General features: G+C 48.0%; 1 protein-coding gene and 1 long non-coding RNA gene across 2 annotated transcripts in view; both read right to left on the reverse strand.

The window, feature by feature from the left end:
* Positions 1-27,663, reverse strand: part of LOC309370053 — a 394,628-nt gene that overhangs the window by 192,381 nt on the left and 174,584 nt on the right. The window lies entirely within an intron of this gene.
* The window catches only part of CHRD (chordin), a 52,022-nt gene continuing 36,542 nt past the window's right edge, over positions 12,184-27,663 (reverse strand). Inside the window, exons 13-23 of the mRNA XM_081910876.1 lie at positions 27,260-27,416; positions 25,692-25,936; positions 25,008-25,121; positions 21,542-21,748; positions 20,041-20,134; positions 19,516-19,575; positions 18,142-18,245; positions 17,068-17,170; positions 15,600-15,754; positions 15,046-15,139; positions 12,184-12,965 (exon numbers count right to left, since the gene is read on the reverse strand). Of these exons, the coding sequence (XP_081767002.1) occupies positions 12,907-12,965; positions 15,046-15,139; positions 15,600-15,754; positions 17,068-17,170; positions 18,142-18,245; positions 19,516-19,575; positions 20,041-20,134; positions 21,542-21,748; positions 25,008-25,121; positions 25,692-25,936; positions 27,260-27,416 (1,392 nt within the window). The 3' untranslated portion in view covers positions 12,184-12,906. The remainder of the gene's footprint in view (positions 12,966-15,045; positions 15,140-15,599; positions 15,755-17,067; positions 17,171-18,141; positions 18,246-19,515; positions 19,576-20,040; positions 20,135-21,541; positions 21,749-25,007; positions 25,122-25,691; positions 25,937-27,259; positions 27,417-27,663) is intronic.

The raw sequence follows: 27,663 nt of genomic DNA on the forward strand, positions 1-27,663 counted from the left end.
CGAACTATTTGAAGAGCATCTGTAATCAACAAATTACGCTAGCAGGATTGCAAGAAGTTTCGTAAGGAGAAATATATGAAATATTGCAAAGAAGAGAAAGATGAGAGATATTAGTTATGAGATTTAAATGTAATAGTGAAAATAAGAAATATTAAGTGAAAAGATTGGAAAATTTTCAGATGTGATTGATGGAAGTGAAAAAAAAGTATAAAATATAAAAGTATGTTTAATAATTGTTGGAAATGATATGTTAAAACCTAATAAAATATTTAAAAAATAAAAAAGGAATGTCGGTACCTATAATTCCTAATAAAAAGGCTTCTGCCTTTCTTTTCTTTTTTTTACAAAAGTTTTTTTAAAAAAGTTGTTCCCTTCGTGTCCAAGCAAAACAGCATAAGCAAAAGCTATATACAACTGAAGTTCCCAGCAGACTGTTCTGGAAGTAAACAGATATGTGACATACAACAACTCTACATGCCTGTTCTAATGGTGGAACATATCCTAACATCTGGTTGGCCACTGTGAGAACAGAATGCCGGATTGGGTGGGCGTTTGGCCTGATCCAGGAAGCCCTCCTTATGTTCTTACCCTCATCTTTGACAGTTAAGGAATTTTGTTTTCCTCACCAGTTTTATTGATAGACAAATGTTTATAAACCACAAATTCATTAAAAATATCAAATGGCTTACAGCAGAAATACATAAAACCATGCAGTAGAAACCGCATTAAAATGTCAAAAACAGAAACCAATTAACCATTGTGGAATGACTATGTGTTGTTATTTAAATATTCATTTTATTAAATTTTCTGTTTTACAATTTAAAATACTCATTTTACATCCTTAAGATATCTGTGACTTCCCTTCTTCTCTTTCCATGGTTCATTTTACATATCATCAATTCCTGCATACAAAAACTATACCATTCAGTACAGTATTCTATTATTGCATCTATCAAAACTCCTTTACATTGTTGAATTTATGCTGCCAGCGTTAAGTTTATGTGTTCATAATGGCCTGCATAGGTGTGGTGGGAATCAGTTCAGGATCAACATTCTTGCTCCAAACTTGAACTGAGGTCGGATTAGCTGAGAGGCATCATTTGAATTGGCCTGTCATGAAGACAGCATCAGTCTCTCTGAATTGCTCATCTCCCTAAAAGGCGCCACCCTTTGGACCACACAAGAGGAGGAAGAGAAACTCATGCATGGGGTGTGCTCTAAGACAGTAACTCTCAGATACATGCAGTCCTGAGAGATGAAAGGGAAGGGGTTGTGTGGGTGGATGTTGGCACCCCCCCCCTCTGCCAAGCTAACTGGAATAATTAATCCCCATCATGCAAGCAATCAGCACCAAATGAAGTACGTAGGATGAAAGGAGGTGAAAGAGGTGGGCTTGATGACCTCATGTGTTTTGAATGCGAAAGCTGGTTCCCTGTGCCTTAGAAAGCGCAGTCATTTCTCTGCCAGAATTGCAGGTGGCAGCCTGGTGCCAAGGAGATCAGATTGGCACGGGCAAAAGTACACGTTGTACAACAAATAATAGGTGCATCCAGGAGCTTAATACTGCTAATGGGCCATTTAGGTATCGCAAACGGAAACCTCTCATTGGCGACAGGTCAAAAAAAAAATAGATGATCCGGTTTTTCATTGAAATGGTGAATAAAATGGGGTGAGGGGTATGGAATGGCATTTCAATGTCCGAAATGCACTCATGGGAAAATTTACATGCAGTACCCATCCCATGTCTGGAAGCACCCAAGAGGCACCTGTCAGGGCTGAGCCTTAAGGCACTTCCTGACTGTCCCTGTTTTCAGGTGGGATTCATCACAAACTGCTCAATTCGGGTTGTGCATTTAAAGTTGATTGCCCCAAACGAAACCCATTTTTCTATAAGGACGGTGATGGGACAATTCACTGGGAATGTAGCGCTTGCTCGAATCAACATAATCAAATTTCCCTGCAGACAAACCAGAATAAATGCTTGCTAAATAGCCAACACAGAGCAGATCCTCACCATACATTTAAAACACATCCAGTGCACATCTTAAGAATCCTGGGAGCTGTGGTCCCCCGTCTCCCCATCACAGAGCTATGAACTCCCAGCAGCCTTAACAAAGCACAGCCCCGACTTTCCTGGGGCATCTATCCCTGTCAGTGAACCAAGTGGCTGGCAACAGCGTGAAGATGCTGAGCTTCCCAGCTTCCGCAGCAGGTCTTCGCTGTCTCGTCTTGTATGCCTTGGAGAGCAGCCTGAGATGAAGAAATCTAGAAGCGGAGGCTTTCCCTGCCTTGGCCCAGTCTCAAGGAAAAGCTTTGCTTGCATAATTTCTCCACATCTCTGATGGCAGCCATCTGTCTTGAGGGACAATGGAGTGCGACTCCGAGGGTGAAGTCAAACCGCTGCATCAGTGACCTCCTTGGGGCATGAGCCTCTGGGCATGGAGGTCCCAGGCTTCCTAGATGACAATACCTCCCTCTGGTCCTAGCGGATGGGGTCCAAAGAAATCAGAGCAATGTGTTTGGCACCAGCTGGGCTGCAGGAGTTGCCGGAAGGAGGCGTACAAGTCTAGTTTCCTGCCATGTGCCATTGATGAAATAATAGGGCATCGGTGGTGGATTCATACTGGGCCGTCCACACATCATTTGGCTTCCGCAATGCTTTCCTGGCATAACTGCCTTATTGCCATCTGGAGGAGCACTTGTGTGCTGCAGTGCAACCACAGCAGGACAACAGAAAGAAAGAAACTGGAATATTAGGGTTGTGAGAAGCTACAGGATTTTAGCAGGAAGCTACAGCACAGGCTGATTGCTGAAGAATTGATGCTTTTGAATTATGGTGCTGGAGGAGACTCTTGAGAGTCCCATGGACTGCAAGAAGATCAAACCTATCCATTCTTAAGGAAATCAGCCCTGAGTGCTCACTGGAAGGACAGATCCTGAAGCTGAGGCTCCAATACTTTGGCCACCTCATGAGACGAAAAGACTCCCTGGAAAAGACCCTGATGTTGGGAAAGATTGAGGGCAGAAGGAGAAGGGGACGACAGAGGATGAGATGGTTGGATAGTGTTCTTGAAGCTACCAGCATGAGTTTGACCAAACTGCGGGAGGCAGCGGAAGACAGGAGGGCCTGGCGTGCTTTGGTCCATGGGGTCACGAAAAGTCGGATACGACTAAATGACTAAACAACAACAGCACATGAACTGATTGGAAACAAAGACGCATTTCTTTTCCAAAACTTTTTGCAGGCGCAAACAGCATCGGGCCAACAGAGGGATGGTGTATAACTGCCCCAATACCACCGTGAGGGAAATCACCATGAATGCGCAATAAAAACCCTTGCCTGCAAATCCTACCTCCTTAGCAAGACCCCTGGCCTCCAGAACACGCCAGAGGCCTCTCTGCAACCTCTGCTTGTCCACTGACTCAAGCCAAGCATGATACACTGAGTGTTTGGAAATTGCAATGTAAATTTACCCTGCTATATAAAGCACCCATTAATGATTGCGATAAGAATTATTATGCCAAGCCCAGCAGCCACCCAGATGGGCTTCACTTTGAAGATTTTGTTCTTGTTGAAGATTAGAATGCATGCCACGGCAACCCCACCGCCTTCTTCCTTCCTCTCCTTTTAAGCATGAAAAGGAGCTGATCACGGATATCCCATGTGCAATTAGGAGCAGAGGAAACTGCTGGTCGCTCTGGCTCTCGGTTGACTGGCAGCTGATCACCAGGGTTTCAGAGGGAAGACATTCCCAGCCCTATTTTGAAATGCAAGCAATTTGAACCTGGCACCTTTTGCGAAAGTATTTTTGGCAAAATTTCCACAAGAAGAGAGATGTGTTAGGAGATATAAAGCCTGCCTGCCGTGGGGTCAAGACCAGGACCTGCCTGCAGCTGCTGCTGCCCCAGGAGACCTCCATCTCCTGCTGTGGCCTCCACCAGATCTCCAGACCTGGATCTGTCGGCAGCTGTGCAAGCAGGGCGGGAAGCAGGACCCTGAGCAGGCACTGGCAGGCAGCATTGGAAACACCTGCTGCCCCAGGACAACGGCGCTCTGCTGCAGAGCTGACTCACGCAATGTCAAACTTAGGTGGTTGAAATTGTGCAGATTAATTGCATGCTCTCAAGAACATCCTAGAGGTGCTTTGAAGTTGGAAGGGAAGGGTGGTCATGAGCAAGGTGGTGCAGGTTCAGGGATACATGTTGTTGCACATACGTGGCACCCTTGGAATGTACAGAAGTCAGAGGAATCACTGGAAGATTCTAACACACACCCAAAATCCTTTACAACCTGGGGCTGCGTCTCCCCTCTGAGATGTGCTGGGTTTTGCCTCCCTCTAGTGGCGAAAAGGAAGAGAGTCACAAAGGAGGGAGGTTGCTTGGCTGGCGAGAAAAATGATTTTGTTCATGCTTTAGATGCAGGGGTCAGCAACCTAAGGCCCATGGGCCAGAAGCGGCCCACGGAAGCCTGTTCAACCAGCCCCTGAGCTGCCCCTGAACCAAGCCGCCCATTTGGCGAGTCCCCACACACTGTGCTAAACTGGCACAGTGCAGCATGGGGACTCTCTTCCTCGGCTCTGGAAATCACTTCTGCACATGCCCAGGTGCCGGAAATCAGGTCTGTGCATGTCTGCGGTGCTGGAAATTGCTTCTGTGCATGCCCAGACACCAAAAATTGCTTCTGTGCAGGCATGATTTTTGGCATCTGGGCATGCTCAGAAGAGATTTCCAGCGCCGTGGACATGCGCAGATGCAATTTCTGGCATCATGCTGTGCTGGCGCAGCCCACGGAGGATCTCTGCGGGAGTGATCCAGCCCATGGCTTGCTGATCCCTGCTTTAGCTGGACTCTTTGCGGGCAGGATTTCTTGCTTGCTCCCCATTCATGTGAGACTTCCTCATGCTCCAGACTTGCAGTGTGGGTGGCATTTGCGAAGGCATTCAGCTGCAGCCTTGGCATCAGGCTGTGCCAGGGAAAGAGGCTGCGGACAAGGACTGAGCTATGAAATCACACAACAGTAGATTGTGTAGTGCCCAAGTCAGGGCAAGGAATAGCCCTGCTCTATTCTGCCTTGGTCAGATCACACCTAGACCAGAACTGTGTCCTGTTCTGGGCATCACAATTTAAGAAAGATATTGACAAGCTAGAACTTGTGCAGAGGAGGGCGACCAAGATGAACAAGGGTCTGGAAAGCAAGGCTTATGAGGAACGGTTGAAGGAGCTCGAAATGCTTAGCCTGGAAAAGAGGGGACTGAGAGGAAATATGAGAGCCATCTTCAAATATCACATGGAAGGTGGAGCAAGCTTGTTTTCTCGTGTTCCAGAGTGCAGCACCTGAAACTATGGATTCAAGAAAGGAAATTCCAACTCAACATCAGGAAGAACTTTCTGACAGTAAGAGCTGCTTGACTGGGAGACGGACTCCCTCAGAAGGAGGTGGACTCTCCTTCATTGAAGGTTTTTAAGCAGAGCTTTGATGGCCATCTTTCAGGGGTTATTTAGCTCTGATTCTTGCATTGCAGGGGTTGGGCCAGCAATGGGGGTCCCTTCCAGCTCTACCTTTCTGTCATTCTATGTACATTCTCCGTGCAAAATCCCATCCCCTGCTTTGTACATCACCTGTTAACAGGGTTGATAGCTGTTATATTCTTTCTGCTTTTTTATTTGGGCTCCTGAAATACCTGCCTAATTGGCAGACCTTTAGCAGACAGTGCGTTCCAAACTATCCCTGGAGAAAAGGGTTCGGGGAGCAAATTTCTTCAAAGGGTGCAGGAATTCTGCAGTGGTGGATTGGTGAATCTGGAAGTGCAGGAGCTCATCATGACAGCTGCCCCAGTCACAGATCTATACATGGCACAACAGTACATAATAATACTCCCCACCCCCTTATAGGGCCATAACATGTTTTACATAACATACAATTTTGCATGTTGCTTTTCTAGGAGTGCTTCCCCATATAGGTTCAGTTTGTAAAGCATGTTGGACTTTAACAAAAGCTCTTTGGTCAGATGAAAAGCAACCTTTTCGTAGCCATTGACAGCCTTATCTCCATGAATTTGTTTGATTCCTCTTTTAAAGCCGTCCAAGTTGGTGGCCATTGCTTCCTCTTGTGGAAGTGAGTTCCATAGGCACTGTGCAAAGATGTGCTTTCTTTCATCTCTCCTAAACCTTCAAAAAAATTTCCCTTGGTTGTCCTAGAGTTCGAGAAAAACTCTTCTTTCCCCACACCATTCTTAATTTTACATGCCTCTATCATGTCTCCTTGTTCTTGTCTTTTCTCTAAGGATGTCTGTTATGTACTGAGTTGAATAGGATTCAGAATGCAGCAGTCTGATTGGTCCTAGAACAATAGGATTCAGAATGCAGCAGTCTGATTGGTCCTAGAACAATGCAGCAGTATGATTGGTCCGCAGGAGCCACCCAATCCAGCTCCAGGTGGAAGTGAATCCGCAACCTGATTGGCCTACAGGAGAATCCCAGAATTAGCCAATCCACGTGGGGCCCACTGTATAAATAATGTATATAAAGCAGACATTCTAGGGGAACTTCCATTCCTCCTCACCACTATGAGCTGAATAAAGAGCATGAAATCCACTCTCGACTCTGAGTATATTTCAAAGTCCCAAATGTTGCAACCGTTGCTCATTGGAAAGTTGCTCCATCCCACTGCTCGTTTTGGTTGTCCTTTTCTGAACCTTTTCTAGCTCTACAGTATCTTTCTTCAGGTGATGTAACCAGACTTGCACTGAGTACAGTGGTACCTCGCAAGACGAAATTGATTCGTTCTGTGAGTTTCTTCGTCTTGCAAATCTTTCGTCTTGCGAAGCACGGATTCCCATAGGAATGCATTGAAAATCATTCCCATAGGAATGAATTGAACGTTTTCGTCTTGCGAAGCAAGCCCATAGGGAAATTCGTCTTGCGAAGCAACTCAAAAAACGAAAAACTCTTTCGTCTTGCGAGTTTTTCGTCTTACGAGGCATTCGTCTTGCGAGGTACCACTGTATTCCAAGTGCAGTCGCAACATAGATTTGTACATTTCATTTCTTGTTTCTGCAAGAAGGCACCTAGCCCCTCCCTCGCAGTACAAAGTCGCGCGGTCCACACCAGCCTTCCCCCAACATGGTGCCCTCCAGTGTTGGTGGAGGAATTCATCCTTGGCTGGTGGAATTCATCGTCCAAAACATCTGCAGGGCATCTGGTAGGTAGACAGCTTGTTTCATGCTACAGCTGTTTGTTAGAGAGGGCGTCATTGGTTTGGAAAGCATTCAGCCGAAGAGGGTTCCTTCCCCCCTTTTTACTACTTCTTTTTTAAAAAAACGTGTCTCTGTGAGTGCAACAAATTTTGAAACCAATTGAACTGTCCGTTTTTATGTCTCTTGTGCTGTATGACTTGCCACCTTGTTGCTCTGGAAACAAAGGCTGTTGTGTGATAAAGGAAAATTGATTCTGTGACTTTCCCCCCTATGGTAATAACATGGCAATGATCTTCAGGTCTGCCATGGTGGATTAGGATTTCTGCGATTGATGCAGGAACTTCGCAACAAGAGCGGGCAAGGGAACACATGGGCAAAACAAATATGATTTTTAAAAGCCTCTATATGAAGGAACCTGTCAATTTCAGTTTCTACGCCGTTTTTCCAATCTGTAGTTCTTCACATCAATTTGTTATTTTTAAAGAAAAAGTTGACATTAGAATTCCCAGTATTTTAGGGAGCATTTCTCCCAATAGAGACATTTTTGTATGCTCATTTGTTCTTCCACTACTTAACAAGTTTGTCCTAAACAGGGGCGGAGAAGGTGGGTGTGGACCGCCCTGGATGTCATCTCCGAGGGGGGTCATCTCATTTGGCGCGCTGCCCACCTGCGACTCCTGTCTGCCCCATCCATCAGGGGAAGGGACAGAGCTGTGCTGCTTTACTGGAGGCCTTCTCCCCCTCCCCACTTTGTTTTGACAGTCCCACGCTCCCGGGATGCTGGAGGAGGCATGTCAGCAGGCAGAGAGAGGACAGGAGGGAGGCAGGTGAGCAGAGAAGCAGAGGGTAGAGGGAAGGAGAGAAGTAGAAGCTCCCTCAACTCAGGACCCAAACCCTGTAACCCCCCCCAAAAAAAGCTCAACAACTTTGGTCAAACCTTCCCTTTAAAAAGATGAACAATTCCTGGCAATGACAATGGGTAGATCACAGCCAGTCTTTTTAAACTGTGAGTACCGTATTTTTTGCTCTATAAGACTCACTTTTTCCCTCCTAAAAAGTAAGGGGAAATGTGTCTGCGTCTTATAGAGCGAATGAAGGCTGCGCAGCTATCCCAGAAGCCAGAACAGCAAGAGGGATTGCTGCTTTCACTGCGCAGCGATCCCTCTTGCTGTTCTGGCTTCTGAGATTCAGAATATATTTTTTTCCTTGTTTTCCTCCTCCAAAAACTAGGTGTGTCTTGTGGTCTGGTGCGTCTTATAGAGCGAAAAATACGGTAGATTGCAATCTCTTGGGAGTCCAACTAGATTTTAATGTTGGGGGGCGGTGACAATAAATTTTCTGCATCGGGTACCAGCTGACCTTGCTACACCACTGGTCCTTCTGCGTGCTGCTTTGGCTACCTAAGAATCCATATTCTGAGTTTGCTGTCACTGTATTGGATTCTCAACATACATGTGCTTTGCAAAGCATTCTCTTGATATCCATAACTATTGTGGAGAAAATGCTGCAACTGTATGGGCCTTTGATCTGATGCACCAAGACCAGGCCCTCCAAGCACCCCTATTTTCCAGGGACAGTCCCGGATTTACAGTAGTCGCCCCAGTTTCTGATTTGATCCCAGCATGTCCCGCTTTCCCTTAAGATGTCCCTATTTTTATTGGAGAAATGTTGCAAGCCATTGGAGAAATGTTGCAAGCCAAGGAGATAAGTAACTGTACAGCATTTAGAAGATTTCTGAAGGCAGCCCTGTATAGGGAAGTTTTTTTTTTTAATGTTTAATGTTTTGTTATGTTGGAAGCTGCTCAGGCTGTTAAGATGGGCAGGGAGGAGGAGGAGGAGGAGGAGGAGGAAGAAGAAGAAGAAGAAGAAGAAGAAGAAGGAGGAGGAGGAGGAGGAGGAGGAGGAGGAGGAGGAGGAGGAGGAGGAGGAGGAGGAGGAGGAGGGAATAGGACACCCCTATTTTCATCAGGGAAGTGAGAGCTGGACCATCAAGAAGGCTGATCGCCGAAGAATTGATGCTTTTGAATTATGGTGCTGGAGGAGACTCTTCAGAGTCCCATGGACTGCAAGAGGATCAAATCTATCCATTCTGAAGGAAATCAGCCCTGAGTGCTCACTGGAAGGACAGATCCTGAAGCTGAGGCTCCAATACTTTGGCCACCTCATGAGAAGAGAAGACTCCCTGGAAAAGACCCTGATGGTGGGAAAGATGGAGGGCACAAGGAGAAGGGGACGACAGAGGACGAGATGGTTGGATAGTGTCTTCAAAGCTACAAACATGAGTCTGACCAAACTGTGGGAGGCAGTGGAAGACAGAAGGGCCTGGCGTGCTCTGGTCCATGGGGTCACGAAGAGTCGGACACGACTAAACAACAACAACAACATTTTCATCAGAGAAATGTTGGAGAGTATGCATGACTCCTTATGTTCTTATTGCAAATCTTTTGGCAGGCTATGGTACCCAACCCTATGCATGTAGCTCACTGCTTTGGTTTGTTATATTCACCATCCTTAGTCATCAACTATTAAACACGTACCCCATGTCCCTACACCACATGTTGCATGGGAAACGGAGAAAGTGCTATGGGCAAATTTGAACTCATCCCTTCCACCAGGGGGCGTAGCAACTCCATAATTACTAGACCCAGCAAATGACTGCAAAAGAATGGTCCCGTTTAAGTCAGTGCTTCTTGCAGGGTGGGAAGATTCAAGGACCATCAAAGAAACGTTTATAACTGTAATATAGTACAGTATCAAAATGTTATTTTTTTATTTGCAGAATATGGATAGATATCTTTTCAAAATGAGAGCAAACGCATCAACTGATATCAAGGACAATCTTAGTTGTGATTTCCAATGTTTTGGCCACATGATCCGGAAAAACTGTCTGCAGACAAACGCCGGCTCCTTTGGCCTGAAAATGGAGATGAGCACTGCACCCCGTAGCCAAATTCGACTGGACTTAACCATCCAGGGGTCCTTTACCTTTACCCTCTACCTTGTCAATAATCATTTGTTTTTATTATGAAAGTGTGGCCCAGAGGAAAAAGTTTGAGAACCACTGTGTTAAGTTGAGCTAGCGCAACTCAGGACGAGGAATCGGGGAGCTGCAAAAGCACCTGAGAGTGGCACATGGCTTGGCTTGCTGCTACGGAATTGCAAGCTATCATTGTCCACAACAGATGTAGATTTAAAAAAACCCATTGCAGAGCTGGAAAAGGTTCAGCAAAGAGCCACCCAAATGATGGCTGCAGCGCTTAGGGCCAGTGGCGTAGCGTGGGTTGTCAGCACCCGGGGCAAGGCAAGTAATTTGCGCCCCCTAACCCGGAGCAGGGTCCCCATAGATCCCCTCCCCCCCCAGATGTTGCGCCCAGTGCGGCCGGGCCCCCCTGCACACACCCCGCTACGCCACTGCTTAGGACTTTTTAGTTCAAGAAAAAGATGGACTCTTCCACACACCTGTTTGTCCTGTAATTTCTAGGCATGGCTTCAAGAGGTTGAACACCACTGGAGTGACACCAGCCCTGAGCTGCTTTGTGAGGCTTGGAACTGGTCAGGCTTGGGGAAGGTGGCATGAGAAGGGCACAACAGCCACATGCTCTTCAATCCCAGCCTCTCGAGGGTGAGGCTAGAATCGAAGGGTGCAAGAAGTCCTTCTCAGACCATGCTCCCCAACTCTGACCAAATCCCAGCCTCACAAAGTGGTGCAGGGCTGGCTCAGGGAGGATGGAGTGAGTGGTGCATCTCCCGAAAAATGCTCCCAGGGCGATTGCCCCAGCAGTCCCCCCCCCTTATGCACACATTATGGCCCAACCCATCACTGTCCTTGGGAAAACCCATTGTATACTGCTGAATATACAGTCATATCTCGGGTTGAAGTAGCTTCAAGTTAAGTATTTTCGGGTTGCGCTCCACGGCGACCTGGAAGTAATGGAGTGTGTTACTTCCGGGTTTCACCGCTTGCACATGCGTTCAAAATGATGTCACGCGCATACGCGGAAGCGACGTAACACGACCCGCGCATGCGCAGACGTGCAGTCGCATCTTACGTTTACTTCAGGATGCGAACGGGGCTCCAGAACGGATCCTGTTCATATCGAGAGGTACCACTGTAAAGGTTGATCTGCAGAAAACCCAGGTTCAGTGGTAAACAGCGGGGGGGGGGGAGGGTCCAGAGGGAAGTGGTGGGACAAAAGGAAAACCTCTTGGTCCCGTTCCTGGAAATTATGGATGAGCCCTGAGAGGTGACACGAACCAGAACTCATGGACATTCAATGAAGCCAAACGTTGGAAGATTCAAGACAGATAAAAGAAAGGACTTATTCATACAGCACAGAACCTTTGGAACTCCCTCCCACAGGAGGCAGGCTTGGCCACCAACTTGAATGGCTTCCAAAGACAAATTCATGGTTCTAAAAGCTATCCATGGCTACTAGTCATCCTGACTCTCTGACTCTCTGGCCAGAGGCAGCAAATGCTTATGAATACCAGTTCCTAGAAATGACAGCAAGAAAGAGAGCGCTTGAACTTGGGTCCTGTTTGCGGGTTTCCCACAAGTGTCTGGTTAGTTGCCATGAGAACATGATGCTTGACTAGATGGACCATTGGCCTGGTCCGGCAGGTTCTTCTTGTAAGGGCAGCGCTCTACTCTGACCATGCCCAAGAGTGCAATATGAAGAATCATGGAATTATAGTGTTGGAAGGGACCCAAGGGGTCATCTAGTCCAACCCCCTGCATTGCAGGAATCTCAACTAAAGTATCAATGACAGACAGCCATCCAACCTCTACTTTAAAACCTCCAAGGAAGGAGAGTCCACCACCTCCTGAGGGAGATTGTTCCCCTGTCAAACAGCTCTTACTACCAGAAAGTTCTTCCTGATGTTGAGTCAGAATCTCCTTCATTGTAACTTGAAGCCATCAATCTGAGTCAACAGAAACACCTTTAGGATAGGGTGGGAAATTGCAAAAACACTTGCCAAAGCTCACTAGCTTTTCTCCGCTGATTCTTTTTTTTTTTTTTTAATAAATACATCATCTCCCATAAAAATCCTCCCGCATTGAGATGAGCGGGGAGCAAACAGAAACTTGCCCGTGGAAACCATAAATTACACAAGAAGTCCTTCCCAACCACAGACCCCAAAAAGATGCAGCAGAGGGTGACAATTTTACACCATATACAGGTTGGTCTGGGGGGTGAGCCACGTAAGCCGTACTGGAGACATGAAGCCATCTGAAACAGTTGGATGGAGGTACTGCACTCTTGAATTCGTTGCAGTCCTATACAAGGGTTCCCAGCTGCGCTCCAAGACCTCATCCTGAGAAGGGGGCTAACAGCTTTACCTAGCACGACAGATGATGCCACGCACACCTCTCCATTGCAATTATAGCCTTGCTTGACATCCACCTGCAGTCCCCAAGAGGTGTGTGGATCCCCCATCTCCTTTTGCAGATGCCAGTCCAAAATATATACGACAGCCAGGCTGGAGCAAAGAGCCAAGAGTGTGCCAGGCACTCAAAAGGATGGCTGCTCATTCTGTGGCAAGAGCAGAAGTCGCCCCCTCTCCTCTGTTGACTTAGGAAGCCAACACAACGTGGAGGGGTTTGGGGAGGTCTTGCGAAGCGCCAGCTGCAAAATGCCCTGTTCTTCAGCTCTACCAGCACTTGGCAGTGCCCGCTGTGACATCTGGGCTCCCTGGTCCAGCCAGCCAGCTAGTGTCTCCAGGAATCCTTAGCTTCATCTCGTGGCATCTCCTGAGTGTCATCTGGTGCTGCAAGGCAATGGGGGGGGGGGAGGTTTAAGTAAACAAGAGAGCAGGACCCAAAGCAAAGGAAGGCTACACTGGAAGCTGCCTTCGTTGTGTTCTGTTTTTTTCCCCTTTTGCAATAGACTCTGCACCTTCTTGTGGGATGTAATCCTTGTAGCAGTCAAATACAACATTCCTTGTTTGCCTAGCGTTGACACAGACAGGGGGATGTTGATCCAGCCAGTTGACGTTCCTGTTACACCTGGTCTGGAGCATCCTCCCCCTGCATGTGACCAGGTAGGTGTTGGTTTTTCTTTATCTTAATGTGGTCAATGATGCTATGCAAAAACAGGGTTGGATAATTAAAGCTCACAGGTATAGGTTTGCAGATTGACCTACTTAGCTGTACACCTGTTTAATTAAAAGGGGAGTTTACTTTCTGCGCTGGATGCAGGAAGGAATGTGAGAGGATAATTGATTATTTGAAAACTGTGTTTAAGTTGATTAAATGTTTTGTATGCTGCTGGTGAGGAGTGATGGCTTGCAGCTTTTGACTGTCACGTTTTTGAAAACAAAAATAAGCAAAGATATTGAGGACAGTCTTGTATTTCTACGCTCCAGTTGCTGCACATACTGTGTGTTGGCAAAAAAGTCCAACAACAACAACAACAACAACAACAACAACATATTATTTATATTATTGATGGCTGAGTTTCCCCAGCCACTCTGGGTGGCTTCAAATCGAGTGTTAAAAACAATACAGCATTAAATATTAAAAACTTTCCCTAAACAGGGCTGCCTTCAGATGTCTTTTAAATATAGGATAGCTGCTTATTTCCTTGACATCTGATGAGAGGGCGTTCTACAGGGCGGGTGCCACTACTGAGAAGGCCCTCTGCCTGGTTCCCTGCAACTTGGCTTCTTGCAATGAGGGAACCACCAGAAGGCCCTCGGCGCTGGATCTCAGTGTCTGGGCTGAATGGTGGGGGTGGAGACGCTCCTTCAAGTATACAGTAGGTGGGCATGACCCTTGCGGACCCCACAAAAAGGGCCAGTTACGCAGCCATCTTCCTCTCTTGGTGCTTTCCTTCTTGATGCCTGTTTCCTGATGCTGTTTGCTGGCTCTCTGCCAGCAGCTCATAAGATGAATTCCCTTATGGGATAAATCCACACCTTCTTCTGCAACTACAAGCTAAAGCCTGCCTTCAGGGATCATACTGTGAACTGAATGTAAGTAAACTTCTTGTTACTGTTTAAGGAAGACTGTTGTGTCTTTGTTTCTTTTTAAGAGGGGTCAAAAGGGGTCTTACCAGGAATAATCCAATCTGGGCATGCGGGACTGGATTGCTTAACTAAAGAGATTCAAACGAATCTGCAAACTAGCTTCCTTCTGTATAGAGGGGTATATGCTCTGCTAAATGGCTCACTAGCATGAGTAAGGAAGGATAATATTTAAGCAATATATCCTCTCCTACTATCCACAACATTCCCAGACTTCTCTAGGTGTAGTCCAGGTGAAAAGGCAGGCTTAACAAATTTTGCGTGTTTGTGTGTGTGCGCAGTGGGAACTGGAAACACAATCTTAGGGGCACACGTGTTGCTTAGTGGGAGCTGGAACTTGGAAACCTCCAAGTTGTGTTTTCAGCAGCAGATTCAGCTGAGGCCCCATGAAATCACTCGTCCTGCAGTTTGGAAAAGAAGGCCAGTCATTTGCAATCTAACCCTCTTCTGTTGAGCAAGACCTTCCACCTGACAGCTGTCCTCATCAGTTCATTATTATAGATAGTTCGGTGAGCAGAGCATGAGCCTCTTAATCTCAGAGTCGTGGGTTCGATCCCCACATTGGGCAAAAAATTCCTGCAGTGCAGGGTGGCTGGGTGTGGACCTCGTGGTCCCTTCCAGCTCTACAATTCTACAATTATTAGCTCTACTTTTTATAAAACAGAAAGGAACACAGAACTAAATCAAAGTAAAAGCTAAGAACACATTAATATTGATAAAAAGGCAGGACTAAAATATTCTGCCCACTGAAGAAGTCCATAGATAATAATGATTATCATAATAATGTTACATTTATATTACACAGAACTACACTCCTACTGACCGTGGCATTTGGAGCAGCAGCTGTCCTCCGTTTTCTCCCCTCCAGAGCAAGAGGCAGGAGAGCATTCTTGGCGCTGGCAGTGAGTCTCCCCAGACTGAAAAAGGACAGCAAGAGGAGGCATTTACACTACAGCCAAAACTTGGGGGTGGCAAACCCTCCAACATCCCGCTGATGATCAAAATCGGGACGCTCATGTTTTGATCCCCAGCTCTTGCTGGAGCTGGCTGACTAGCGCGAGACAAAAAAGCACAACAACCCGAGTGTCTTTTGGTTCAGCGCTCTGGTGTGAGCCAGCTGACTCCCACCAGAGTACCAGATTGAAAAACGGGACATTCCGGGCTCCAATTGGAAACAGGGATGGAGTCTGCAATTCCGAGATGCTTTGCTCAATTCGGGACAGTTGAGTGGTATGAGGTGGTCTGGTGGTCAGGGCAAGTCTACAGAAAGTGCACTGAAGCCAGGCTCCCAAAATCCACCTTGACCTGGGGCCTGGGGCTGTCCTACCCCTGCAGCTCAACTCCCTCCTCCTCTGCCACCTTCTGCCCCTCACTCACCAGACACCAGCAGGTGATGCATTTCATCTCCCCAAAGGGGGGCACGGTGGGGTGCCAGCTCTCGTTGTGCATGTACCACTGCCGCCCAAACTTGCAGGCCCTGGGCCCGTCCGCTTGCATCATGTCAGAGAGGGCAGAGGAGCTCCTCTCTGGGGCTGTGGAAAGAACACAGAGAGAAGATTTGGAAGGGCGAGGAAGATGCGGCCATGAGCCCCAGAACACACCCTGGTGGAAAAAAACATCCCGAAATGCCTAAATCATGAGGTCACCAAGAACAAAACGCACACAGAATTCAAAGGAAAGATTTAGGCTTCCTTCCCAATACTGACTTGGTCGACTCCCATGACAGTGGTGCTTAAGGACACACCTATGACTGGTTTAAAAGGTCTCAGAGGCAGAGCGGTCTGTGTCTGGGCTGAACCAATTCAGATACTGCAAGCTTCCCCCGCTGCAAAAACCAAATATACCTTCTAGCACGTCCTTCTCCCTGACATGCTAGTTTCAGTGACGCTAGGTGCAGTGATGCTTCTTTGTGTGTGTGTGTAGAGGAATATTCATTTTTGTGAGCTGCCCACTGCCATCCGAAGTGGCACAGTCCAGGCACAGCTCTGCTCCATCAAGGAAAACAGAACAATTTAATTTATGTTTATTTCATTAAATTATATCCCAGCCTTCCTCGCAAAGGAGCCCAGGGCAGTGAACACGCCAGTGATACATCACAATAAAATAAAATTAAAAACACATTTAAGACGGTTTAATTAAATTAAAAGGGTCTAAAAAAACAGTCAAGAACAATGAACGGTAGAACATTTTTTAAAAAATTGAAAAACACAAAAGCAGCCAAATCTTGCCTCCGAATAGACCCACTGATACTGAAAAGTTTCCAGCAGTATGATGAAGGCGCCTGCTTGCTGTCACTAGGCAGGGAGTTCCAGAGCCCGCTAAATGAGTGACTCATCGCAAAGGCAGGCAGGACTGATGTTGCTGGCAACTGCTTTTTCAGGCTTCTGTGGTCTTGCTTGCAACTTCAGCAAGAGTCTCTTGCAAGAGGCTGGGCAGCTATTTGTTGGGAATGCTCTGAACTCCAACAACTCCTGAGTTTCTGAGCTGTCATGGCAGAGGCAGAAGCTCAGCGACTGAATAGGGGGACCAGCAAGCTGTCGTTTGTTGGACCAATGTCTTATCTTGCACTTAGCTATGCATCAATGACTCTTATTGTAACCTGCACCTTGCCTCTATAGTGATTGGATTTGTGCCCTTGGCAGAAACTGAGCTGGGAGTTGGAGTCCTGCAATATCTGCAGGGCAACAGGTTTCCCTACCTCTTCTTTCCTGCTGGGAAAAAGCACTGGGGCAGTCGCTTCCTTTATCCCACCCCATGTGAACAACCAGAGTTGTGGCAGCAAAAGGACTTGCAGCTGGTGGAGTACTGCTTGGTTCCGCTTGCTGTCCCAGAACCCTTGGCTCACCTGGGCATTGCTTGCAGCAGTCCGATGGGTTGGCCCGAATGGGGTTGCTGCAGGTCAGGTGAGGGCACTGGACCTTCTCGCAGTGAACTTCCCCCGTGGCTCCCTGTGCAAAGAGTGTGGGCAGGTACAGACTGTGAGCCTTAGGGTCAGAGCACCATGCGCAAACCAACCTTAAGGTATACACATGCACACAAAGTACACAAAGTACGTTTCCGAGCACAATCCCAGTATGTTTCCAAGCACAATTCAAAGTGTTGGTGCTGACCTTTAAAGCCCTAAACAGCCTTGGCCCAGTATACCTGAAGGAGCGGCTCCACCCCCATCATTCAGCCCGGACACTGAGGTCCAGCTCCAAGGGCCTTCTGGCAGTTCCCTCCCTGTGAGAAGTGAGGTTACGTGGAACCAGGCAGAGGGCCTTCTCAGTAGTGGCACCCACCCTGTGGAACGCCCTCCTATCAGATGTCAAGGAAATAAAGTATTGACTTTTAGAAGACATCTGAAGGCAGTCCTGTTTAGGGAAGTTTTTAATGTTTGATGTTTTATTGTATTTTTAATATTCTGTTGGGAGCCGCCCAGAGTCCAGCCAGATGGACGGGGTATAAATAAAAAAATATTATTATTATAAAGATAGATTTAGAAACGGACAACCACAATTATCAAGGGGCTGGAGAGGCCCCCCTATGAAGAAAGTCTGTGGCGCTGGGGACTTTTAGTTTAAAGAAAATGACTAGTAAAGACGTTTATAAAATTATACATGGCATGGAGAAAATAAACAGAGAAAAGTTTTTCTTTCTCCTTCTCTCAAAACACTACTACGGAAGTGAGAGCCATAGTTTAACCGCACTACATGAAAAAATACTTTATTTTATCCACCCAGAATTCAGCTGCGTTTGGATGTCCATGAGTCAGTGATGACCACCAAGCTTTAAAAGAAGCCCACAGACCAGCTTCTTGTTTACCCCAGCATAAACAAAGCATTTGAGAAGCAAAGGAGAGGAGGAGGAGGGTTTTCTTTGGTCGTGAGCTTTGGCTTCCTCTGAACACTTCTCTCAAGGGCCTGGCAGACGAGCCCACCTTGCAGGTGCAGATGGCGCATTTAATGAGGCCGAAGGGAGGGACCACGGGGTGCCAGTGGGTGCCTGCTCCTCGCCACGTCTTGTCGCCCTCAAAGTAACAGCCTGCAGTGGGAGAAGGAAGGTCAGAGTGCATCTCCCCAGTCTTGGCAGGGGCTTGTGCATTGCTCTTCGAGCTGAAGGACACATTGTACTGAGCAGGGATGCTCTAAAAGGGTAGATTATGGAGACTTGTTTACTGAGCATTCCTTACAATCGGTTTGCAAGGAGATGATGTGGCTTTTTCATGACAATTCACTCCATGCCAATTTGGGGTGAGATGCCACCCAAAACTGAACAAGATTTTGTGCAGTCCGGAAGATCTCATGTGATTTCAGGCCAGATCTTGCCCCAAATGGACATGACCTGGCTCAAAACTGGCACCGATTTGCTTCTCCACCACTGGTGGAGGTGAATTATAGAGTTGTGGATTTGGAAGGGACTACAAGGGTCATCTAGTCCAACCCCCTGCAATGCAGGAATCTTTTGCCTAACATGGGACTTGAACCCACAACCCTGAGATTAAGAGGCTCATGCTCTACCAACTGAGCTATGTCAGAGCACTGTGCTGCTGGGGGTGGGAGGTCTTCTGCCACTTGAGGAAGTGGCCTCACCCTGCCTAACGGCTGGTTCGGTTCTGCTAGCGGGACAGAAAACCAAATAGGAGTTGGTGCCAGAGCTAATGTCAGGCAGTGCCAATGCCTTCTAGTTTTGTCCCCATCCTCCTCCTCAAACTGAGACGTTGAGACTAAGGAGGATAGTCAGGAACTCCCCCTGCCGTAGGGAATATAGGGCTGGCTCAAGGCAGGCTTTAGTTGGAGAGGCAGTGCCCCACTCTCCCTAGTGGACCAGCCGTCCCTACTGATGCAACGCCTCACTTGGATCTCTTATTCTTCGTGGATAGCCAGGTTTGCAGGCTATCAGGTTTGCAGCAGTGGCAGACATAGGTCTTTCAAATTTCAGTGGCACCCTGTGCGACGACAAAATTTGGCACCCCTTCTGCCTCTTGCCTTCCGTTCTGCTCAATTCACTAAGTCTGTAGTTCCTAATTAGCTAAGTATTGTGGATCCCCATTTTTCAAAAGCCAAGCCATGGACTCCCTGCTTTTGGAGATTCTGATACCGCTATGGTAGTTTTTGCTATGTGAATGGGGCCACAGACCCTCTGGGTGGGTCACAAAGACCCTCTGGGGTCCACGGACCTCCAACTGGGAGCCACTGCTGGCTAGTTGCGACACTGTGGCACCCCTAGGCCTGGCGCCCAGGGTGGTGGAACTGGTCATTCTGCCTTAAATCCACCTCTGCTTGCAGAAAATCTTCTCCTCCCTTCCCCTTACCTTCGCTGCTGTCTTGGGCTCGCTCAGCAGCTCTTGGTCCACCTGGAGTTTCCTTCTCCTCTGCTCAGGAAGATATGATGAGAGACATGAAGACATGAAAGCATCATGGGGAACAGATAGGGGCAGGGGCAGCAACAGTCGCTGTGTTTTGAACTGCTAAGTCCTCTTACCACAGGAGTGAGAAACCTGTGGCAATCTAGGCCAGGGGTGGAGGACAAACGAGTGTAAGTTATGTAAAGGAAACCTTAGATAATTACTTGAATAGTGGAACCGAGGCAAATAACAGGATTTGGCAGAAACTGAACTGCAGTGGAATGGAAACAGTGCTGACTCTGATGAATATGTCAGAATGGAAACTTTTTACATACCTAATCCAGGGGTAAGACTTCAGTCTTGCTCTGCATCATGCTCCCTACCTCTGGATCCCTCTAGATATTTGCAACATATAAGACTAAGAACCCCCTCCTCCCAACTCCCTTCTCCTTCTGCAACTTTCTAACCCGGCCCCGCTCAACCCCATGTTACCTTCGCACACAGGACAGCAACGATCTCTCAGGTGCACTAGCCGGGAGCAGTTGAGCGTCGGGCACAGGACAGGGTCACAGATAACAGTGCGCTTCTATGGTGCAGGATAGGGGAGGGGAGGCAACAAGAAGAGAAGAGTCATTCCACCTCGGAAGCCTGACTTGAAAAGCAACGGGCAGAGAAAGGAAGGTGTCAAATCCCATTCACACAGCTCTGGAGAATATTGCTTCTTTCCAACCCGGGTTCTGATCCTGCATGCCCATCCTTACAAGCTTACCTTCTTAGAAGTGATACACTTTGAGGAGCGGCTGTGATTCTGCACCCACCCCCCGATGCTATTCAGACAACGGCAGCTCTGAATGAGAATGCAGGTGTTAGCATTGATCTCCTTTTGCAAAGGAGCAACGGTCCAGAGAAGGACCATCATAGCTCAGTAGAAAGTCCAGTCCTTGACATTTCCAGATGTTACTGAACTACAACTCCCATCAGGGATGGTGTGTCCTGTTTCGCCGCTTTAATCAAATCAGGAAGTGCCAGTCCAGCCTTCCACTGCCATGTCTGTCGAAGCATCCCTTCCCTAGGCTGCACTGTGGTGGCATGAAGTATTGGCAATGCCAGCAGGTTCCGGTGAGATCTTGCGGAATCTTCCCAGAAATCGGTGCCAATGCCAGCACTGCAGGTGTGAGGACAGGTGGGGCATCCATGAGGGTTCTGCCTGAGGTGGCTGCTTCTCCCACCTTACGGGAAGGCTGGCCCTGACCCCAATCACCCCTCACCCTTGGCCATTCAGGCTGGGGCTGATGTTAGGATATAGTTCCGTTCCACCTTTAAAACAGGCACGTGGAGTTGTTGTATATCACATGTCTGTTTACTTCCAGCACAGTCTGCTGGGAACTTCCGTTGTATATAGCTTTTGCCTTTGCTGTTTGCTGGGACACGAAAGGAAGCAGACATGTTTTCCCTTTGTTCTAATGCTGAATAAACGCTTGTAAATATGCTTACATATGCCTCTGTCTGCCACTTCTGTTGCAAAGAGTTCTTATCTCTGCTGGCTTGCGTGCTCAGTCTCTAAAGGTCTCTGAGGCTTGAGTCACAGTTTTGATGCTGTTCTGAGAACCGGAGTTCGCCCGGCTGCTGGCCGGTGGGCTGGAGCCAGCAGGGCGTCTGCTTGATGCCCCCATCTCCCTGGACACATCCCAACATCCCTGACCCCAATCACCCCTCACCCTTGGCCATTCAGGCTGGGGCTGATGAAAATCACAGAATCATAGAATTGTAGAGTTGGAAAGTCCAACCCCATGAAGTGCAGGAATCTCAGCTAAAGCATCCATGACAGATGGAGTCCAGCTATCTCTGGGGAACTCCAAGCTGGCGAAGGCTGCTGTAGTGGGATTTTGGTGAGCAAAGACACCTTCCTGTTTGTACAAAACTTGCACCCTAGTTATTATTATTTTTTGGATGCTTGCGGTCTTCCGGGAGGTGGCCCCGCCTTTCCGCTCACCTGGCAGCTGCATACGGAGCATTTCTTGTCATACTCTGGGGCCCAGCGGGAGCCATGGGGCCGGTGCTGCCCTTCAAAGTAGCAGGAGCTGGGGTCTTTCTTCAGCTCTTCGGGGTCCCTGGGGTTTGGGTCCCCTGGAAGCTCATCTTCAGGGTCCTCTGGAGCCAGCCGAATGCCGCCCGCCTCGCAGCGGTTGGGAATGTGCACCTAAGGGAACAGTGGCTGTCAGAGACGGCACATCGGATTCAGAAACGGATAGCAGTGCGGTCCACGTTATGCAAATTATTTATTTATATTCCACTGCTTCCCCCAGAACCAGGACTCAAGGCGGCTCACAAGAATCAATACAAATACAAACAAAACACACATAACTCCTACAAACACAGACATAGCTAAGAAGAAATGACAGTTCCCAGGATTCTTTGGGGGAACCCAAGTGCTTTAAACATATGGTGTGGTTCTGCAGTACAGTGGTACCTCGGGTTAATTTATCCTGGAGGTCCATTCATAACCTGAAACTGTTCTTAACCTGAAGCACTACTTTACCTAATGGGGCCTCCTCCTCCTGCTGTGCCGCTGCCACGCGGTTTCTGTTCTCATCCTGAAGCAAAGTTCTTAACCCAAAGTACTATTTCTGGGTTAGCGGAGTCTGTAACCTGAAGTGTCTGTAACCCGAGGTACCACTGTAGTTTTAAATAGGGTTTAGTAGTTATCTGCGAAGGTCACGGCGAAGGTCACTGACAGCCAACTCAACATTAACTGCACATTTAAAAATGAAATTTAAAATGTAGGCAGCCCAATTGAGAGGAGTATGAGAGGAGTTTCAAGATCGTTGACTGAAATTAGCATCCATTTTGCAGAATGCTGTGCTTGGCATTAAGGAAGACGGGCTCACTCTGACATGGTTGCACAGGGGAGGGGAGAAGGCACGGCAACTTCTGTTTGCAAATAGATCTTGCACTCTTGCATGCCACACTAATAAACTCTCTCTCCCCCCCCCCCACTGCAATTTTTGCGTCCATCCCATGAATGCAAAGCAGCCACCCTTGGATGCAAGCCCAGTTGACCTGCCTTGTTGACGTGTGCAGAAGATACACTGCAAAAATCTGCAGGTGACCCTCAATACCTTTCCACCCGAGAAGAAGCCCCAGCGAGGCTCAGAAGGCAATTGGAGGGAAGTACATGTTCCTGACACCAAAACAGCCAGCAGGCTCCCAGCCAAGCATGGCTTCTGGGAAGCCATCGTCACTGCCGGCCTGGAAGAGGCAAGCTGAGGCAGATGAGAGTCTGTCAAACATCTCTCTAACCAATTTCCCCGGTGAAGGCACCAGGGGAGTTAGCACTGAAAAACGGCTGGCAAGCAACTGCAGGTCAGTTCAGCCCTGCCTTCACGCCACAGTGAGGGGAAGCGATGGTGGCAAGGTCTTCCTGGCAATGCAGCTGACTTCACCACCAGGGTCACATGACAAATGTAAAGCCCGGTTGAGACCTGTTGACATTTTCATGCGCGGTACCAGGAGTACTTGCACACCGGGTTTCAGCAAGATCAGCCAAGATCACCATTTCAGCAAGATCAACAATCTCCATCATTTCACCACCATGTCAAGAAAAGCTTCACCTGCTGAATTTCTGCCTGCCACGCTGGAGTTGAAAGCAGCAAGCCTCTTTCAGAGAAGAAACCCTCCAGCGAGCAGTTGCTAAGAATGCAAAAATCCTTATGTTAAGTGTAGAATTTAAGATCTTGGCAAGCATCAGGGTCTGGCTCCTAGCCACGCTTCTAAAATTCTCCACCAGCTAAGGGACAGAGAATAATTTTGGAAACTCTCTCTCTGTGTGACCTCAGCCACTGTCAATTTAGAAGGCCTTCTGCAGCTCTGGTCTTTCAAACCATTATCCAAAATGTCCTTGGGAGGGAGGGAGAGTTTCAAGAATCTATCCTGGCAAGGAATATCCGCAAATTCAGCTTGGCCTCAAGTGGATCAGGTCAGGCAGATGATCTTCTACTTTATTTATAGCACTACTCATAGATAAGAAAGGTTCGGATGGCGCCATTTTGTGACAGGATCGACCAGCCCCACCCTGCTGCTACAACTTCACAAAAATGTGAATATCTGCTCTCACTCTCCCGCGGGAGAAAAAAATTACATGGGCAGTTGCCATCTTTGGAGAAAGCAGGGAACAGTTTGTAAAAACTGAAATGAGAAACGATAACCTGCTCTGCCTCAAGATGCCGCTGAATTTGTCTAAAAGGGCCGATTTTGAGTTCCTGAGGTATTTCAAGTTTCAGAACTAAAAACACTTTGACAAGGTTTGCAGGGGCGCTCCTCACACCTCTATGAACCTACCTGAAGAAAAACCTGAGGCAATTTGGAGGTTCCTGGTAGGGACAAACCTCTAAGCAATTTTTGTGGAGAGTTAAAGGACTCTGGGGATAGTTCACAGCTCCCCAGGTGATGATGTTTGAGGGTGAAACAGGGGCAGCCATGTTTGCCATTCAAGGGTGCAGACTTATTCATATACAAAGGAACGGTCGGCTCTTTAAAAATTATTGTTGTCGCTGCCAAATGATATTTATTAGTTTTTCAAATTTTTAACAAATCAGTGCCAAATTACATCAAATGCAATACCAATTTCCCATTAAAATTATTACTACTGACAGCAAGAGTGAGAGAAGCCAAACCCTCCCTCTTCCCGTCCCCCTTTTTTACCTCAGCTTGGCTCTGATACTGGAAAGGAGCCAAGCTGAAGAGAAAACTGTCTGCAGCGATGGAGTCTGGGGAGAGGTTTGGGCCTGAGGTTTTAACCACTACAAACATTGAACAGTTGTACAAAGGTCAGCATACGAGGAAAGATGAGAGTATTTTGTTCTTCTAGAGTATTTTTGTAGTGCGTTCTAAATGTGCAAAATGATCCACATACATAATCTCAGAAATCCTTGCAGTGCCCCAGTGATATTATCAACTTATTGCACATGTGACAACATGAGGGTGCAAAAACAGTTGGTATGCTTCTGTGTACCTGCAGTGGCTAATTTGTAATGGGCGGTGAGACTCGGGCCTCCCTGGAAATGAGACCATTTGATTTTGAAAGCTTCTCTAATTCCAATTGTTGGAGGCTGCTTGTGAGTCAGAACTTAGCAGAGTAGAAAAAGCACTCCTCACATGCTCAAAAGCTTGCATGATCCCTGGAAAAGCAGAGCCTACAGGCAGATGCATTGAAAAGTGTGTGATTTAATGGGTAGTTGTGGAGCCACTGCACAAGAAGATCAGGATGAATTCAGGATGGAGGCTTATTATTGTGTAACCTCCCTGCAAAAGAAACAGAGCAACTCTGCAGTAAAGGCAGGACATAGTTTAACCTCCGCATAAGCCTTGTGCAAGCAAACCAGGATAAATGCTCAAGAAACAGGTTGTCTGGTGGAACCCAAGAAAATCCCGAGAGAAACAGCAGCGTGACCATGACTGACCTTGCCCCGCATCTCCCCTCGTGGGTTCGCTTTAGTGCTGACTTGCAGGAAGGCTGTGCCCTGAGCCAAATGGCGGAGGAGCTCCTCATCCAGGTCTTTCACTACTCCTTGAGCCTAGGTGAGAAGGAGAACCCCATCAGGCAAAGCATCGGTCCCAATCCTACTCTCCCCCATCAGGCCCCTTCTTGCCACTCCCCTTGGGCTAGTTTTGTGTCCACACACAGGCAGGCAAACTCTGGCCTCTGTCACTGGCCAGGCAGCTAAGGGCCTTTGGGAGAATGCACCCTTTGCCTCCCAAGAATATCATGGTAAGCAAAAAAGGGAAGAGGCCAAACTGGCCTCTGGAAGAAGAAAAGGCTTAGGAGCCAACTCTGTACAAATCGGGAGTGGAGTCCCTAAGACGGTTGGATGGTGCCTTGCATGCCTCCTTCTTGCAACTCCTGCAGCCAAGCTGGTGCCAAACGTCTTGCTCTGCTTTCCTTTGGACCACATCAGCAAGGCCAAGGAGGGGGTTTTGTTGCCTGGGCAGCCCAGGACCTCCAGACACATTGCCAAGGCTTGCACCCCAGGGAGCTCGCTTCTGTGCTGCTAACGCAGCGTACCTGGAGATGCCAGGGACTGAGCCTGGGGGCTTCTGCGTGCAATGGAGATGCTCCACCCCTCAGCGACTGCCCTTCCCCTTACCTCTGTGCCATAGAAGCCCCGCAGCAGTCGCTTGTGCTCCCGCAGACTGCTCTCCCGGAGCTCACCCAGCTCCGCAAAGCCGTGGAGGTGAGCGCTGACGGTGCCGTCATCTGCCTTGCCAAGGCCAGCAACTATGATCTCGTAGTGCAGGTGGCAGTGGTCGTCCAGGGATACCCAGGCATGCCCAGCAGATCCAGTGCGCACAGGAGGGGACACAAATTGGCCGGCCAGTGGGACAGGAAGCTCTGTAGCACAAAAGCCAAGGGTTATATGCTCAGGGGCTAGTCCACTGCCACATGCCAAATGCATCTTAATAGGCTTCTTGGTCTTTTGTGTCATCTTGGGCTTTAGAGGAATTTTTCAAAATCTGAATTTGGCGAGATAATGTCCGCAAAGAGACTAAAACCAATTGGCTGAGTCAGAGCGATGCTGCGGAATGTTAACAAAACTCAACATTCCAATGGAGGGCCAGAGAGGTGCAGAGTAGTCGGAAAGTCTGCAGTCCAATTTGTGCGAGGAAAAGAGGAATCAGCAGTCTGGCTGGGATTCAAACCTCACACAGAACCCAAAGCGGGAGACAGCCGTGTTAAGAAGGATGGTTGACGAGACAGGGCTGAATAGGCATTCTGGTGAAAAGCAGGAATTTGAGGGGGAAAGTGGTGAAGGCATGTTCAGGGGGGCGGGGATGGAAAGGGAGAAGCCTGGTCCTAAGCCCAGGAGGGACTGTGAGTTGTTGGGAGGTGGGTGGAAGAGGGCAGGCAAAGGCTGGGGACTGAGAGTCAGGGAGCAAAGTCTTGATTCTGACAGGGCTGCTTCACCTTTTTACAGTTGCATGGAAGGGGGACTCTGCCAGCTGTGGCGCCTACTGTCACTGCCACATTGTCACCTGGCAACTCTAAGGTGGGCAGCAAGGCATGGGGGTGTTGGAGGGCTTGGGGACACGAGAGCTGTAGCTCACACTTCACAGCCTATTTGTCTGGCTGCAGATCAAACAGTTCTTCCCCTCTAAACTGAATTCTCCAAACCTGAAAATTCAGCATGTTTGGATCCCAAACTTGGCTGGGCTTCGAATTCATGCAGAACATTTAAGCCAACAGTGGGCAGCACTTGCCTGCCTCTGTCTATGGAGGGGTTCCCAGACTGTGGTCCGTGGACCACCACTGGTCTACAAGCTTCATTCAGGTGGTCTTCCTAATGTATAGTAGGAGCCATTGGTTTGGGTCCTCCCCTTTGGAGCAAGAGAAAGCAAGCTTGCTCCACCTTCCATGTGACAGCCCTTCAGATAGTTGAAGATGTCCTCTTCTCCAGTCTAAACACACAACACACCCAACTGCCTCAACCGTTCCTTATAAGGCTTGGTTTCCAGACCCTGCGTTCCTCCAGATGTTGAACTCTAGTCTTTGGCACCTACCACCATCCTTGCCTTCTCTTGGGTCTGGTCACAGGCTTCTGTCCAATCCAAGAACTAAAAGGACTAGGCAAAGACTCTGTTCTTTTAGCCCAACTAGCCAGCAGGCCTGGTGGGCGGCTCAGTTCCTCACACACACACACTCTTCACACAATGGTACCTTCGTGCCGTGCTGGCAGTCCACCATACAGGAGGCTGCTGATCTGCCCACGCAGCTCCCCTTCTTCAAAATCCCTGGTGGCCACATTCAGGAAGAGCTCGTTCTGCAGCAACATGTGGACATCACGCCCATTTGCTTGCTCCCAGGTCCCGCTGGCCTGAACAAAGGTGCATGGTTCAAGAGGAAATAAAACCACACAGAGACACACAGAATGGTGAAACATGGTCAATCATGACCCGTGCACAGAATTTGACATTTGCTCCAATTTGGAATATATATGTTACATCTGAAGTCACTACTGATGGCAAACACATTATACGCAATTCAATTTACTGTATAGCCAAAGGCCTTCACAATAAGCAACTAAGGGCAAAAAGCTAACACGTACTGTCCTACTGTGGAAG

The sequence above is a fragment of the Podarcis melisellensis genome (genome assembly GCF_964234715.1).
Source record: "Podarcis melisellensis genome assembly, chromosome: 5".
Lineage (NCBI taxonomy): Eukaryota > Metazoa > Chordata > Lepidosauria > Squamata > Lacertidae > Podarcis > Podarcis melisellensis.